Here is an 18,072-nt window from a genome sequence, read left to right on the forward strand (position 1 = left end):
CGATTATTGATCATTAAAAAGATTCTAAAATTACGTAAATTTCTTGAAAGAATTTTTTATATTTTAGCTCTAAAAAGAATGCATTTGTAAGACAGTAAATTCATGCACATACTGATTCTTACAAGTAATTTTTCTAATTCTTCGAGCTTTCAAAAAGTGTTACAAAAATGCAGTGGAAAAATTTTAATAGATAACGCTACAAAAAGTACAAGTATATGATAAAAAGTGTAAAAGATGTGTTTCTGCTTACGTTCCGAATTTCCACATCGAATATATCCAAATCCGAAATAAAAGAGTCAGCGATACGAAGAGGAGATTTTCAACGAGTACTCAGAATGATCGAAATAAAAAATATCCATGTCACTTATCGATCTTAGAAGCTACGATCCAGAGGAATTGTAGGAGGACGAGTGGCTATTCGTTCGCCAAAGACACGCGACGACTGTTTTGCCGCCTTGTGCTATTGCACTACCGATCCATCGACGAAGAAAGTCGGCTTCGTCAGGATAAGTGGGGAGCCTCTTCTCTCTACGGTTTTCGATAATGCAGATATCCCTTTGTCACGCGGATACCATATACGCCTGTTTTTTCCGGTCACCAATCACTTCCGGTTTCCGTTTTGACTGCATATTAGCAACTTTTGCTTTCACTTGTTGACAAATACATTTTTCGTATTATTTATCTATTATCTTTTGCGTGCCTCTTTCGATGTAAACACATTATATATTATACAAATAATAATGACACACACATATACGTATATATAATATTTATAACGCGAGAGTTAAGTAATTGATCATTCAAAGGATATAGGTATCGTACTTAATTAAAAAATCTCATTATTAGCACAAGATCTTCCGGTCATTTTTCATTTTGCTTCTAAGGAATGCTTAGCGTCAGACAGTGACGATGACGATTCAGCGCTAGAATGACGTCAACGTGTTTAAAATTATTATTAATTAGCATTCGTTGACCGTAGTTTCGCGCGTGCTATCGCCAGAATAAACTCGGAAGAGTTCGTACGAAACTCGTATGAACACGTGAATGGAATATAACTGACAGTAGCTTGCAGTAACTGTTGAAAATGATAACGTGAGTTCGCGCTTGCCATCCATATGCAGATGCGCTAATTACAATAAATAGTAACTAGAAGATAGTTCTAGATATAATCGACAGATTTAAGGTATTCTTTTGTTTTTATCCGTAGTCCATGTAAGAAATTGCAATAAAGGCTTTTCGCCTCGGAACGGTGTGATAGATTTATCCAAAGAATAAAATAATAGCTATTGTGATCCTACCTCTAAATACAGAAATAACAACAGTAGCATGTTCTTTCATCAAATCTTTCGTATCACTCCTATCAATCCGGTAAACGTTTATTACATCGAATTGGGCCATTTTTTCCTTTGTCAATAGTAGTACAATAAAATTCGATCTAGCTTTTCAGATAGCATTATCAATATGAAGTAGACAACTATACAAAGTACAACACCGTTCATGAGTATTAGGATACTTGCATAACTTAAAGTTGAAGAAGAAAGAAAAGTAAAAAATCATGAGGAAATTATTAAAACCTTTATTTTAATTCATACGAGTTTTATCGATTTGATGCAATAAAATTAATTTTCTTCCGCGTCTATATTTGTCGCATTTTTTCGATCATTGTTTTGATATTCATACGATTGCTGTGTGAATGATTTCATAATTCCGATTCTTGAAATTTCCCATTTAATTCATCTCAAACTTTTCAATGGAATTTTGAGCCCTTAGTGAGCGAACTACGATAGGTGAGGGGCGGGTAACGCAATATTATTAATTTATTATAACGATTGTAATAAATAGTTTCAACAAATTATTTCTATGCGCATCTCAAACTTAATTTTGCGCGAAAACAAAATTTCGATCAATTAATCGTTTTCTTGAAAATCCTAATTAATCACATTTTGCATAAAACTATACTGACAATCATAGTCAAACCAAAGCGAATCTACTGTTATTTTCTCTAAAATAATGTTTTGCGTTTATCGTTGGAAAAAATTTATTATTTTTTTCCAAGTCATGAAAACGTATCGCCGCAGAGGAAATTTTCACTTAATTATGAAACTAAACTTCGATCAACTACGAAACTAAATGTATGATACGTTCAAAAATTGAAATACGCGTCAAATTCAAATTCTCAACTCAAAATCTTGACTAATGATTTCCACTGCGCTATGATTTTCACTCCGCTGTGTAACAGGTGTCTCAGCACTCCTGAACGCCAGTGTAGTTCGAAGTAGTTTCATCCGTTCAGTGATCAGACTGCACTGACCGCAGTAACAAGATTCCCTGGGCCCTGGACGATTCCCATTGTCATTGGGACCTTCCACGCGATTGAGCAATAAATTTCTCTCTTTCTCCTGAAGCCGGGTGTCTAACCTCACGTAACTTACTATTACCTTTTAAAGAGCCGTCTGATATCAATGCCGTTTCCCCGACGCATATAATGCTTGGCCCATTTATGGGCATAATGCGGTATGTTACGTTGTCATTTCTTTTTCGCAATCACCTTGACCCACATCATGGATCAACTCGGCATTAGGGACACGTCATTTCACCAATTGCACAACGTTTCTCTCTTTCTTTTTCTCCATCGTTCCCTGTCCGTTCGATCAACCACCCGCCGATCCGTAGATGTCTATCTGATACGTATCGATTTGTACGAAAGATCGACTCGAGCCTGGATTTTATACGATTTTTCTTTCAATTTTTGATCGACATTGTTTAAGATGATTGGGGGCTAGTGGTGACGAAGGATGACAAATGGTAAAGGCCGAAGGAAAGTTGAGTCATTGATTTGTTCGAAAGCGCAGAGTTAAGTTTCATGCTGGTCGCGTGGCGAACGTGCTTCGTAAAATCTTTTCCCACGTTTTTATCGCTGCTTGTGATTTATGACTTTTCTTGATCGTTATGGAATCGGTATATACTCGATATGTGAATTTGAATGAAATTTATATGGGAGAGTATGGCAGGAAGTACTATTTGATACACATTTTTTTTCTACCGATGATTGTACGTGCCAACCAGGGGTGAGAAGAGCTTCCAAACATGGGGGTTGAAGCTATAACTATTAGAGTACGGATGTTTACACAAATGTATCATTTTATAAAATAGATTATGCACTCGTAATCTAAACAAAGATTTGTTTCGTCTATTAAATTACATATTTCGTCTATTAAAGTAAGTAAATTTACTTTTTCGTTTCATCTTTTAAATTAAGTTTCATCCAAGTCTTTGATATAAAATTTCATTAAAAAAAAACAAATTTCTTACATCGTTGAATTTCCCTCGTGTAGATTATTTACATTTTCAAATTGAATGTCTCTCATATGCGTCTTATATATTTCTGCATCTTTAAAATCATAAACATCCGCGATCTAATAATAATTGTTTACTGTGATTTTAAACGTAAAGATAAGCATACGAACAATATTCAGATTGTTTGAACAACATTATTTATTTTAAACATAAAAATTATGCAAGATTAAAAGAAATGAATAAAAATCTTACCCTGAGAAAATCGCGCAGCCACATCACTTCCGGTTTCGGATCACCCACCACCTCACAGGATATAATAACATTATCGCCTTCAATCGCCTCGGTAGACAGTGGTTTTGTGACGAAGAGAGGTTCCTTCGAGTATCTACAAATTTTTAGCAAGAGAAAATACAATTAATTCAGTTATGTAAATGTAAAATGATCTTCATTCGACTGATTGTTATACAAAACTTACGGTATGTCTGGCGTGGACATGATCGTTACAGTTGGCACTCCTTCAGCGGACATCTCGTCATCTTGCGTTTCAGTGCCAATAATGGATACTCTTGTTGAAGTCTCGGCAAAGCCAACCTCGTTCGTAGCTGTACAACAATAAACGCCAGCATCCCTTTGAGTGACCTTGGCCAAGCACAGCTCGACGGTACCATCGTGGTTCAAGGTCATTACTGCTCTTCTGCTTGGACGTAAACGAATTCCGTCGCGATGCCTAAACAGATGATTCAGTTTTAAGATTCACTCTTCGGCATCGATACATGTCGATGACATATTTCATATTTCGATATTTCGATCAATTATTTTATTTATTTAAAATCTCCTTTATTTCCGAGAATATCATTTACGCTTCAGACGAGATATTTCCTGCGCTCTTTCATTAATCTAACAAGTTATCTTGTCCACAGATTCAGTTAAAAAGGTATTCGAATTGAGATATATCGTCGTCTGGAATGTACAAGGGCTAAAATAACTGTGTTTTATTCCTCTTTTGTAGAAAACGATATTGAATCTTAGATATTGTGAAACGATTATAATTTCAGACGATGTTGCCAATGATCCTCGATGTTAAAGCAGCATTAAAAATAGAGAGAAAGAAGAAAAAATAAACAGGCGAGTATCTCTTTTATCTAGAGTTACATAAATCAAATTACGTCGCCAGATATCTCGCCCTTGATCAACTGCTTCTCAAGCTTATTATTCTACTATTATTATGGAAATAACTCTTTTATAATTTTTATAGTATTATTAAACCGTGAAAATTTTGTCGATATCGTGGTTGCTAAGTGGATATTTACCATACGATGCCAACGCTGGGATAAGCTTCTATTTGAGCTGTCATCCGCAGATCTCCGCCTAGTTTCACGGTATAAACAGCGTCAAGGCCACACAGGAATTCTGGAGCAATGTAAGCACGAATTCCTTTGTCTACTACCAGGATACATCGACAGGACACCGAACCACTCGCGTTCTTCGCCATAACCATGTAACAGCCGGAATCTTCCAACATGGAGTGAATAATCTCCAGGGTGTGGAAGTTCGAATCATTGTTCCAGAATACGTGACGTTCTTCGAGAAAGTAGGAATGCCTTTAATCTGTTGAAAATATTACGAACTAGGAAAACATTGGCAATGTATATTTACCATCTTGCCGAATCTCTTCGGTATCCTTATACCATGTGACTTCTGGAGCCGGATATCCTGTCACTTGACACGTGAGTCTAACTGGAAAGGATGCTTGAACTCTTCTATCTCGAACTCTCATTGTGAATTGTGGTGGTCTGTCTTCCGTTTCGTCTCCCAAGCCTCTGCGTATCAACGCGAAAGTTTCATTTTAATAATTAAAATTATTAAAATTATATTAAAATTATTTAAAATCATTCCAACAGAGATTAGAGAAAGATAAAAAGACATGATCGAAAATTTACATATGTGCACAGTGTTACGTAATATTAGATGGAAATCGATGATCGGTTATCATTCGCTGATTCTAAATGATATTTCACCGAATAACACATCCTCATTTCGTATTTCCCATCTTCGCTTGTTGAAATTAGAAAATTTAATTATAGTATTGCGAAAGAGTGATAGATAGACCGCTAAGGTTTATGCAAATTTATAGTTTCATTAACACTCACGATAGAAATAGATAGAAAATTATAGAAATATAGAGAATCCGATAGAATATAAAACTTAAATAGGTTTCACTTTGTAAATAGAAACTGTCTCAATAAATACTTCAACAAATATTTTGCCATGGATATGTGACATACTTTTATACATCACATGTATTTTCTACATATTTGTATAATGCTTGAAATTCCTCATAAATGAATAAACAAAAATCCATAGTATTATCATAATATTTACAATTAACTGTTAGGTAAATTTGCTATTAATTTAGACACTGATTTCATATGGATTATTCATACCTCGATCTAAGTTTCTCATCAGCCTCAATGATCTTGGGATCATTAACAACGAGTACCCTAGCAAACGACGAAACCTTTCCAATCGAATTACTCGCTTCGCAAACGTATCTGCCACTGTCGATTTCCTGAACATTTTCAATCGTCAAACAACATCTGGTTGCACTGTGATAAATCGACAATCTAGAGTCACCGTTGGGATCAATTTCCATCGATTCGTGGTACCATTTTATGTCTACCTTCGAATCAGCCCGTATCTACAAAATTTTACACAGATTCATAAATCTCTCGCAAGATTCTGACCAATAGTATGGAAACCTCGAATGAGGATCTGTAGCAAATTTTGATCAAAGTTGAATCGACGATATAGTAAGATTCTACAGTCTCTGTAACTCGTTTTAATGCACACAGGTTGCAGATATTTCGTCGAAAAGCGATGTAATATTGAACGCAAGGAGCACGTTAGATATTTGAAACTTATGGAACAAAATAATTAAAACTTCGTTTTTTCTTAAAATATGCTAATTGAGCTGCTCAAAAGCCGCGTTGATCAACTCTATAAATCAAAAATAAGGAAAAAATATCATGTTGCAAATAAATGCTATTTCTTTTAAATTAACTTCAGGATGTGATCTTCTCGTAATAAATGAACTCGTGCAAATAGGTAATTTGTTTTTCGAGAATTAGTCATTAATAACGTACTTATGCAATGAAATTGAAAATTAATAAAAGCGGAGTTGATCAATTTGGCCTCTAAGGTACTCGAATGTGCTCTATATCCTTTTTCGAGGTTTCTATTTGATGGTAAACATTCATCGAGTACGTGTATTGAATTTAATAGTAAATAGACCGGAATAAAGCAGGAAACGAACGATTGACTAATAATAGCGCACTTGCCTCGCATTCCAATTTGACTGTGGCCCCCTCGAGCACTTTGAGCTGACCTGGCAAAATCTTCGTGAACTCCGGAAGATCGACGATTTCGCTGACCTTGACGGAATTCGTCATAGTGACGGACTCGCCCCATCCATAACGGTTCCTTGGCGTTACTTGGAACTTGTACTCGCCACCGGGTTTCAGATTGAACGCGTCGAACGCGTTGATTGGTGTCATACCCAACTGATAGTGAAATCAATTTAATCTCGTTTCTCAGTTTGATTTGATGAAATAAGAAAATTGGTCACGAAACAGAATTGAAGATAAGGATATGAAATTTCAATTCACTCGGATGTAAGATTATTCATGCAAACAAAATCTTCAATTTGAGGAAATTGTGGACAAAGTTAAAGCCTTATATAGCAAATCGTCAAGCAATAAGATACGTATTTTATTAAAGGTAGCTATAAAACTTTGGAAATCTGTGATAAAATTTTCCATGTAAAAGAAAAATACACTTATTCCACTTTTTCATTAATTGCAAGTGAAATTTGTACGAAATACCGTGTTTTTACACGTATCACAATGTGTCAAATTGAGACCAGGGACATACGAGACTGCAGGAATAAAAGAGAACTTACGATCAAGATTTGTTAGTATGGCTTGGCTACAAGTTAAAGTAACAGAGATATTTCTTACTATATAGATTCCTTAAAAAGTGGCAGATTGTAACAGAGAAAAGATTTATGTTACTACGCAAAGATTCGTCGTAGTTTTAAAGTATCAGACCTCGAACTGTCAAGAAGTTCATCGTGTCCAATGTTGCACAATTTTCGAAAATGAATCCTAAGCTTCATACAGATTCTATCAGCTAATCTTCAAATAGTGTCAACGGTTTCTTAAATTTTAGTTTTTTACATTGTAATTCAATCTTTTTCTTTTCAGCATTTACTGCTTGACTTCTCAAGATCTGATATCAAAAGAACGATAAATAATATCGACGATACCTCGACCCATCGTGCACCACCGTCACTGCCCAGCAACCAAGCGTCGACTTTGTATGCGATGACAGGCGCTGGTCCTCTCCTCTCTGCTTTTCCCCAACTCAAAGACAACCAGTTCTTTCCTCCGTCAACTACCACCGGTTCGCTCGTAATTGGTCCTGGAACATCTAAAGGAAACAATTTACTCTCACTCTTTGCTATATCTTCCTACCAATTTTTATAAAATTTTCATACAAATATAACAAGTTTGGAGCACTCCTCGCTTTCTAAACGAAATAAATATTTTCGTACATTTTTCTGACAAATAAAAATATTATAATGATAAATATCATTTCTAATATAATTAATTGTGTGTTACAGTTTCAATAATATACAATGGTATTATTATAAATGAAATATTCATTTTTACTCGAGAAAGTTGTTATTTCTTTTGAATTCATGACATGCTCTAAACTTTTGAGTGTCAGTAACGTTAAATTATTTTGCAGTACACTTTTCGCGGTTACAGGTTTCAGGTAATTTTACGCAAATCCAGCTGACCTCTATGTCCATACAAATATTCCAAAAAATCGATGATCAAGCAATCCTTATCAGACCACGATCGTCTCAGACGAGAAATCGTCGTGTCTTCATCGTCGTTCACGACGATTCCATGATCGTGAGGCTTCATCCTCGTTCTAATTTCACCTCACGTTTCATTACAGCTTTTCAGCGATAAAAATCACACATTCTCCTTCCCTCGATTAATGATATTACTCACGAATCGATCTTGAATCATCATCGAGAAATACGAAAGCTATGATTCGATAAAATTATTCCTTATACGAACGTTCGCGAAATTGTTACTTTGGCGAGTAGCGTTTCAAGGAAGAAATTAAAAAAATGTCAAGGTTTTTATTTTTTTTTCTGGTGACTTCAAGGCTCGTAAAAAAAGTAGGGCATACGAGATGACTCGCGTCCCGACGCCGACTGAATTTTGAATTTGTGGACACACGAGGATGTTGGAGGGAGGCGAATAAGCAAGGCAAACGAAAATAACTCAACACGAGAGAGGTGTTTCCACTAGAACTTAGGTAAGTACAGGTGTCGTAGGTGTTGTAGGTGATGTCACACGTTTGCTTGTCGTTACACGATCGTTATATATTTCGTTGGAATTGTGTCACTTATTTCAGCCGAGTCGTTCATAAATCGTAACGGCATCCCCTTTCTTTCGTAATTTCTCGTTAATTTGTTTCGTTTTGTTACGTCCTGACGATAATATCGTTGATGTTTTGCTGTTACATTGATTTGTTGGCAATTGTATAGTCAGCTAAGAGATGACATTGACGATGATTTAGATCAACAGCTGTTTGTCTTCTGACATATTGGATAACAGTTTGAAGGTAGCAACTTGTCAATATGTTGTATTATATTATCCTGTATTACAGTTAACTGCATTTTGTGTGTATTATCATAATGTCAATAATTGTGAAACGATCATTAAGTAATCGTTACACTGGTATTTATTTGTAATTTTTATTTGCAATACTTCTTTGTCCCTCGTTTAGCTTGGCAGCGAAAAAATGCATTTAGTAATTTTACGATTAGTTTTTTGCAATTTCTCTATGCTTAAATGTTTAAAGTCCAAAATAATTGTTATGCTCTTATCAGACGATAATACGATTGTAATGTTTTTCCTCTTTCTTCATTCTCTTCTTCTTTTTTTTTTTTTTTTTTTTTTGAAAAAAAGTGCAATTGACGTTTAGTCGTTGTTGGTAAATATTTACTACGTGCAATATAATTTTCATGCGATTGTTAGAATAGAGTAACTTACGTTTGAAACTGTTCATTTACTCTTTTCATTCTGTTCATGAACTTCTACAATTTTTCCAACGTTGTTAAGCGCTTCAATTTTTAGGGAAGAGATTTTTGAAAGCGTTGTATCTAATATTACAAATTCCGTAATACGATCTGGGATGTTTATTTATTGAACGGCCTACTTTGTAGGAATCAGCTGTTCCCACAATTTGCTATGTTTATTTTTGCACGTTTTCTGGCGTTTGCAGGAAGTACGTTGTACGTTATGATTAAAACATTCACCAAACTGTTTAACCCTTACATTTCATATAAAATATTTAAGTGATGTTACGAATATTTAAATAATACAGTATATCTATCGTGCAATTTTAGACCATCGAGATATTTGAAATTACTTTGCGATAAACGTCGGGACCTTTGATTCTAATTTGAGAATCACGATTCCCTTCCAACGTGTCGCCGCGGTAGTTTTCTTCTCTGTGCTCAGTGTACGCATTTAATCATGCCATCCGAGTTTCTTTTCGTTTAATTGTGCATGTGATATATTACATTTGTTTCGTTTATATATAGTATAGCGCGCTATTATATTTTAAAGGTTTGGTCAAGGAACTGTCACACTTGGCCCTGTTCCAGCATCGAGATCAACCATTCGTGAATCGGAAATGTTTATAATTTTATTCGAAGGTTTACGACGATCTGATTGAAATTTGTTTCATCATCTGTTTTGTAACCTGCATTGTTGGTATCTGACGTTCAAAAGCTTAATGATAGCTATTTATGCGATTTATTCGTATTCCAAGAGATTTTCGCTATTAGGATAAAAAATACTTTATCATTTTGTAATTTTTTATTTTATTCTTCCGATATTGTTACTTTGTCGATTAAAAAACTAATTCCAATACTTAATTGATGTGTAAATATTACTAAACGATTATTATAAATTATATTTCGTATTAATGTTACATCAATCAACGTGTTAACATTCTCAATATAAATTTTGGGATAAAAATCTTTCAGCGAATTAAAAGTACGATAAATTGTACCTTATTTTCCACTACGTCAGAAAAACGCGCCAAATTATTCAAAACCAAAATAGATTTCGGTATCTCGTTAAAAGACCTGCGAAAATAGGATCAACAGATTTTCTACCTTTTGTTTGTGGATGCTCGATAAATGATCACCCTAAATATTGACGTCATTTCAAGGGAAACTATAGCTCGACTCTAGTTCATTTGGACTATGTCCATTAAAACCTGGGCCAAGTGTACGAGCGAAACTACAGTCACTGTCGCTGAACTTCTAATTATAATCACTTGATTATACTTGTTATAACGTAATTAGTAATGCATGACATTTTCGATACATCCCGGATGAAACGCATGCCTTCCATTTATGATTCCAAAAAGGAGATGCTTGTGAAAATCTCTATTGAAATTCAAGGCGTTCATGATTTCATATAAAATCGCACAATCAGCTATAATATTCAAACTTTTGGATACAGTCTACATTCTTCTGGAAGAATACTGAAAGACACTTCTGAAAGACACACTGATAATCCTTATAATCATTATTATTACTAAAACACAGTCAAAATTGTAAATTTATAACGTAATTTTCCATCGAAATTTTATTCAGTTATAAACAATACATCTTTGAAAATTCGTATGATTTTTAATAAAGTATATGCGTTTATAAATAAAGGCTTATCTTTTATATATCTTCCATCTTGACTTCTTTGCTACAGGTTTTATGCTTTTTCTAGTCCGTAGTTTTAGTATTAGTCATTGTTAGTATTAGTCAACCCTTGACGACACTAGTTGCAGTTGCTGGCAAAATGTTCGAATATATCTTTCCAAAATATTCGGAAGCCACAATTAATAACAATTTCTCGGTCGAATTAAATTAAGTAGCCAACTAATAGTAGCTAGTTACCTTATTTGTTAAAATACAATCTCCCTTCTCTTTCCTTATCTTTAAATCGAAATATATGCTCTTACTTTTCACGTAGGGCAGATCTTCGTCGCGACTCTCGCTGGATAGACCAATGCAACTTCCGGTCTCGGTACGACTGCTCAAAGTGCTCCAGTCAGGTGTCAGAGATCTTGCCCGTTGTTTTACCTAAATGACAATTAATAAAGCGATTAATGAAAGTACATTTTAATTGTGCATATGTCGGATATATATATGAAAATTTACCTTGATCGAAAAGAAACTTCTGTCACAACCGTATCTGTTCTTAAGCAAAATGCAGTACGTGCCTTCGTCCGAAGGTACCACTCTCTTCAGTGTTAGCCTCACGTAATCGTCGATAGTTTCTTTGTAAGATCGAGGACCGTCCGTGATGTCTTTTAATCCCTTCATCCACGTAACTGTGAAATAGCGAATGAATAAAGATCGTAATATTTTAATTCTTATAATTTGACTAAAGAAATGAAGTATAATTAAATTATACTTTACTTCCATTATTATACACGAACTGTTCATTTAACATTAGAACTACCGATAGTTAACACGAAGCTATTTCTAATAAAACCAGTGAAAATGACTGGTCTTTAAAAAATACCTAATAATAGAACATTTTTATATTTATTCAGTTATTACTTTCTTACAGAAGGAATTCCATGTTATGTAGCATATTTTTGGCATTATTGATCCATCTGGGATCATTTATAAAATTTAAAACCACATTTATAAAATTGTAGAACCAGTCATTTTGGCTGCTGTGGTATTTTTGGCGTTAAATAGCGAATCTTACCACGAGGTTTAGGTACTCCACAGAACCTAAAGGAAACACTGACGTCCTCTCCAGAAGTAACTGTAATCGATTTTTCCGAGGGTCTGGAAACGAACATGGCTGGCTTTTCACCATCCATGGCGCTAGGTGATATTACATCAACAGTAGCGATACTGTCTACGTGGCCATAAGCGTTAATAGCTCTGCAAATGTACGTGCCCCTTTCTGATTCGGTGACTTCCGGTAAAACCAACGTGTGAACACCAGACTCTATGAACGTCTTCGCTTTCGGGATGGAGACCGGCTCTCGTCTTTCGCCGCGGAACCATCTCACTTCAGGTGCCGGAACACCTGCATTTATCGTTAATCGTAGGCATTTTATTAGAAATTATTCGATTTTAAATAATACAAATATATTAAGATTTATTCGTTCAATTCGTTTCTCCAATTATTTTTGACACGTGTCAGTTTTAAAGGAAGAAAGAATCTTTTAATTTCGAACTTTTTAGTATTTTTTACGTCACTAGTATATATCAACCGTTTAGGAATCACGCTGATTAAATTTATGAATTGATCTTTGAGTCTGTAGGAAATAAAGAAAAGCGGTAATGTTATAAATATTATTTTTTTTTAATTTACTATTATTTTTCCAAGTAATTTATTAATGCTTGACAATATTCATTATTTATGCTATCTTCCTGCTGTAAATAAACTCACGAAATTAGGTCATTTGTTTCTTGAAAATCGAAAATTAACACGTTTTGGAATTTATTCTAATGAAATTAGAAATTTACAAAGAACGGAATTGATCGAGTGACATGAAATTGATTTCTGCTATGTACATGTCATAACGTAAACATTCATTAATTAAATGTTTAATACCTTTGACTTCGACTTGCAAGGCAATAGTACCGCCTTTGGGAACGCTGTAATCGCTCAAATAGCTAGAAAATCGCGGTCTCTTGTAAGTTTCGATGTTGAAGTAGTCGTCGAACGATTTCTCGTGTTTGCCCACGATTCGTCTTTCCCGTTCTTCAAAATATACAAATTAATCCAAATGTGATATGTGGAAGAGATATTTTGTTAACTAATATTACAAAGATTACCGTTGAATTGAACGACATGCGATATCTCTTCGGTTCGTAGATCGTTCATTGCTCTGCAGGTATATCGACCGCTGTCCGTTGAATTGGGTGCAGCAATTTCCAACCGGTAGATACCGTCGTCTAAGTAACTTTGTCTGAATCGATCGCCTTGAAGAATGCAACCGTCTTTCAACCAGGAGATGATCGGTATTGGATGGCCACGAACTCGACATTCAAGGATCAACTCATTGTCAGATGGTCGATAAGTGTCTGTGTCATGATAATTTTATTGCAATATCAATAATATGTTGGGAAATAAAATATTATTATATATTTGTGGTACTTTGGGTTTCAATCGTGTTTTTACATATTGTTTACGTTGTACTTTGTTCCGTCATACTAATAAAACACGATAGAAACTCGATAAACCACAATTATGTTACCCAAACATCGTGAAGATTTAAAATCTTAAGAGAGATTAGTAGATATGTTTAAAAATAGATTTATATCTTTAAATACAGAAATATCGATATAATATTTTAATACTATTAAAATTTCCAAACCTTTTCAGGGTTTTACGACCCAAAATGAAATCAACTAAAAATAAGAAGTTTGTGGGTTGAAGTGTAAAGGTTCTACAAGTATCACAGAAAATTTGGGTTTCCAACATTTAGCGTTACAAAATTCCAAAAATTCATGCAACTTTTTTTAACACAAGGGTCATTCGATTATTTTTAAACGTGTTACACACAACGTATAACCTTGCAACATTAGAGAACACAATATTTTTGTTTAATACTATGCTTTATCTTCCCGTTTCTTTACTTTTCGTTTATTCCACAAATATTTAGTAGTTAGAATACTTTTAGGTACATACCTTTGATAGATCTTGTAAAAGTGGGAGGTGACAATGCTGGTTGGAAATCGGGATAAACTTTTAATGTGGATTCGGTGGTCGCGATTCCGTGAATATTTTCGGCAACACAGGTATACAATCCGGAGTCTTCAGGGAGTGCTTCGTGCAATTCAAAATAAGCCATACCATTATCGAATCGAGCTTTATATTTGTTCGTAGTTATGTCAAGCCTCTCGCCATCTTTTGTCCAGTAAACTCTTGGTTCTGGGTGTCCAAGTACGGTGCAGGTTAATCTCGTCCTCATACCAACTCCTACGGTTCTATTCGTCAATCTTGTGCAGAACGATGGCTTCTTTCCCTTGTCACGTGGTGTAAGCTGTGCAAGAAATCATTTTATATGTGTAACTTTTAAAAATAGTCCTTTAAAAGATATATTATTTCTTTTGGAACTTCAATTCTTTATTTTGCTGGTATTTGGAATATAATGGAATACGTTTGATAGCTTTTGAAGATATAAGATGATGCGTTTTACTATATTCTTACCTCGTCCTTGATAGGTGGCAAATATATAGACAAATTCGAACTACGGTCGTCCAAATCAATTCGTGAACTAGTCTTTGTTCTGCTAGTGTATCTCGGTGGTTTGCTAACAGGAGCAGCTGTAATAGTCGTGTCACTATCACCCGTCGAATAGTCATCGTACTTCAACAAACTAATAGATCTTGTTCGAGTAATTTGATCGTCCCTTTTTCTTCTTCTTCTGTAGTACGTCCCAGTATCGTAGTAGTATCTGTCGATCGGAGTATCTCTCAGTTTATAATCAAGAAAATCATCGATTCTCTTCCTGGTCAAAGATGTCAGGGAATCTCTCCAGCTGTACGATCTAGAAGTGCTAGAGAGCCCCGAATCGAAACCAGAGTCGTGTCGATAAGATTTGTCTCGTCTGTCCCGCCAAAATTCCACGTCAGAAGAACCGGCTTTCATTCTTCCAATTCGAAGCGCGTCATCCGCCATTTTTCTAAATAATTGATCCGATTCGCTTTGTCTTATTTTGGTCCAAGTATCGTCTCTTAGTTGTTCTTGTCTTCGTCTACGAAGCCTGGATGCTTCTTCTTCCTGTCGTCTTCTTACACGTTCTTCTTCTTCCTTCATTTCTCGCGCTGCTTCTTCTCTTCTTAATTGCCTTTCTGTTTCCCTTCTGCATCTCCTTTCTTCATCTTCCCGCCTCGAACGTTCAGACTCTTCTCTATTCTGACGCTCTTCAGCTCTTCTTCTTTCCAAACGTTCAGTTTCTCTCCTCCTCATAGATTCTTTATCTTCGTTCCATTGTCTTTCAGCTTCCTTCCTCTTTCTCCTGCGTTCTTCTTCTCTTTGAAGTCTTTCTTCTTCTTCCCTGCGTAATTTTGCTTCCTCTTCCTGTCTTCTTTGTTCACGTTCCCTTCTTCTACGTTCGCGCGTTTCGTCTTCTTTCCTTAACCGTTCTTCTTCAGCTTTCCTAACTTTCTCGGCTTCTTGTCTTATCTGTTTTTCTTGTTCTTCTCTTCGACGCCTGATTTCTTCTCGTCTCTGGTCTTCTCGTTCCAGTTCTTTCTTTAACTTTTCTGCTTTTTCAGCTTTCCTGCGTTCTTCTTCTTCCTTTTTCAATTTCGCCCTTTCCTCTTTCCTTTTGCACTCCTCTTTTTCATGTTTGAGCCTTTCCTCTTCCTCTTTCTTCGCACGCTCTTCCCTTTCGCGTTTTCTCTGCTCTTGTTCCTTCTTCCGTTTTTCTGCTTCTTCCCGTTCCTTGCGCTCATCTTCCGCCTGTTGTAATCTTCGTTTTTCTATTCTTTTACGTAACTTTTCTTCTTTTTGTTCCAATGCCTCCGATTCAACCTTTTGTTCCTCTTCCACTTTCTTTCTACGTGCTGCTTCCTCTTGTTTCTTTCTCTCAGCCTCCTCTTTTTCCTGCTGTTCTTTTTCCTGTCTTAACTTTTCAGCTTGTTCTTCTTTTCGACGTTTGTCTTCCTCCTCCTTCTTAAGATCTTCGTCTTGTTTCAATTTCTCAGCTTCTTTTGTCTTACGCTCTTCTTCTTGTTTTAATTTTTCAGATTCTTCCTTCTTCTTACGTTCCTCCTCCTGAATTAATTTCTCAGTTTCTTCTGTCTTTTTACTTCTCTTGTCCTCTTTTAATTTTTGTGCTCCTTCCTTTTTCTTATGCATCTCGCCTTCCATTAATTGTTCAACTTCTTCTCTCTTCTTATGCTCTTCCTCCTGTTTTAATTCCTCAGCTTCTTCTATCTTACGATTTCCATCATGTTGTAATTTTTCTTCTTGTTCCTTACGTGCTTGTTCTTGCTTTAATTTCTCAGCTGCTTCTTTCTTCTTACGTTCCTCCTCCTCCTGTTTTAATTGTTCAGCTTCTTGTTTCTTACGTTCTTCTTCCTGTTTTAGATTTTCAGTTTCTCCCTTCTTTTTACGCTTCTTTTCCCCTTTTAATTTTTGTGCTTCTTCTTTCTTTTTATGTTCCTCTTCTTGCTTTAATTTTTCAGCTTCCTCTTTCTTTTTACGTTCCTCTTCTAGCTTTAATTTCTCAGCCTCTTCTTTCTTTTTACGTTCTTCCTCTTGCTTTAATTTCTCAGCTTCTTCTTTCTTTTTACGCTCTTCCTCTTGCTTTAATTTTTCAGCCTCTTCTTTCTTTTTACGTTCCTCTTCTTGCTTCAGTTTTTCAGCCTCTTCTTTCTTTTTACGTTCCTCTTCTAGCTTTAATTTTTCAGCCTCTTCTTTCTTTTTACGTTCCTCTTCTTGCTTCAGTTTTTCAGCCTCTTCTTTCTTTTTACGTTCCTCTTCTTGCTTCAGCTTTTCAGCCTCTTCTGTCTTTTTACGTTCTTCTTCTTGCTTTAATTTCTTAGCTTCTTCTTTCTTTTTACGTTCCTCTTCTTGCTTTAATTTCTCAGCTTCCTCTTTCTTTTTACGTTCCTCTTCTAGCTTTAATTTCTCAGCTTCCTCTTTCTTTTTACGTTCCTCTTCTAGCTTCACTTTCTCAGCCTCTTCTTTCTTTTTACGCTCTTCCTCTTGTTTTAATTTCTCAGCTTCTTCTTTCTTTTTACGCTCTTCCTCTTGCTTTAATTTTTCAGCTTCTTCTTTCTTTTTATGTTCCTCTTCTTGCTTTAGTTTTTCAGCCTCTTCTTTCTTTTTACGTTCCTCTTCTTGCTTTAATTTCTCAGCTTCCTCTTTCTTTTTACGTTCCTCTTCTAGCTTTAATTTCTCAGCTTCCTCTTTCTTTTTACGTTCCTCTTCTAGCTTCACTTTCTCAGCCTCTTCTTTCTTTTTACGCTCTTCCTCTTGTTTTAATTTCTTAGCCTCCTCTTTCATTTTACGCTCTTCCTCTTGCTTTAGTTTTTCAGCCTCTTCTTTCTTTTTACGTTCCTCTTCTTGCTTTAGTTTTTCAGCCTCTTCTTTTTTTTTACGTTCCTCTTCTTGCTTTAATTTCTCAGCCTCCTCTTTCATTTTACGCTCTTCCTCCTGCTTTAGTTTCTCAGCCTCTTCTTTCTTTTTACGCTCTTCCTCTTGCTTTAGTTTTTCAGCCTCTTCGTTCTTTTTACGTTCTTCCTCTTGCTTTAGTTTCTCAGCCTCTTCTTTCTTTTTACGTTCCTCTTCTTGCTTTAGTTTTTCAGCCTCTTCTTTCTTTTTACGTTCCTCTTCTTGCTTTAATTTCTCAGCCTCCTCTTTCATTTTACGCTCTTCCTCCTGCTTTAGTTTCTCAGCCTCTTCTTTCTTTTTACGTTCCTCTTCTTGCTTTAATTTCTCAGCCTCTTCTTTCTTTTTACGTTCTTCCTCTTGCTTTAGTTTCTCAGCCTCTTCTTTCTTTTTACGTTCCTCTTCTTGCTTTAGTTTCTCAGCCTCTTCTTTCTTTTTACGTTCCTCTTCTTGCTTTAATTTCTCAGCCTCTTCTTTCTTTTTACGCTCTTCCTCTTGCTTTAGTTTTTCAGCCTCTTCTTTCTTT

At 35.5% G+C, this 18,072-nt stretch overlaps 1 protein-coding gene across 6 annotated transcripts in view; it reads right to left on the reverse strand.

The window, feature by feature from the left end:
• LOC138178450 (titin) overlaps positions 1–18,072 on the reverse strand; it is a 76,981-nt gene that overhangs the window by 20,021 nt on the left and 38,888 nt on the right. For 4 of the 6 annotated variants that reach the window (XM_069110525.1, XM_069110361.1, XM_069110448.1 and 1 more), the window contains 14 exons: positions 14,634–18,014; positions 14,112–14,466; positions 13,256–13,504; positions 13,032–13,181; positions 12,171–12,500; positions 11,612–11,784; positions 11,413–11,533; positions 7,622–7,785; positions 6,636–6,857; positions 5,742–5,995; positions 4,954–5,117; positions 4,608–4,878; positions 3,773–4,024; positions 3,550–3,682 (listed from right to left, as the gene is read on the reverse strand). In XM_069110525.1, the coding sequence (XP_068966626.1) occupies positions 3,550–3,682; positions 3,773–4,024; positions 4,608–4,878; positions 4,954–5,117; positions 5,742–5,995; positions 6,636–6,857; positions 7,622–7,785; positions 11,413–11,533; positions 11,612–11,784; positions 12,171–12,500; positions 13,032–13,181; positions 13,256–13,504; positions 14,112–14,466; positions 14,634–18,014 (6,219 nt within the window). Of the gene's footprint in view, positions 1–2,097; positions 2,720–2,760; positions 3,107–3,549; positions 3,683–3,772; positions 4,025–4,607; positions 4,879–4,953; positions 5,118–5,741; positions 5,996–6,635; positions 6,858–7,621; positions 7,786–11,412; positions 11,534–11,611; positions 11,785–12,170; positions 12,501–13,031; positions 13,182–13,255; positions 13,505–14,111; positions 14,467–14,633; positions 18,015–18,072 lie in introns of those variants that run through there. The other 2 variants (XM_069110691.1, XM_069110778.1) reach the window with 2 other exon arrangements.

This window comes from Bombus flavifrons, chromosome 1 (assembly GCF_040668555.2).
Source record: "Bombus flavifrons isolate JBK064 chromosome 1, iyBomFlav1_principal, whole genome shotgun sequence".
Classification (NCBI taxonomy): Eukaryota; Metazoa; Arthropoda; class Insecta; order Hymenoptera; family Apidae; genus Bombus; species Bombus flavifrons.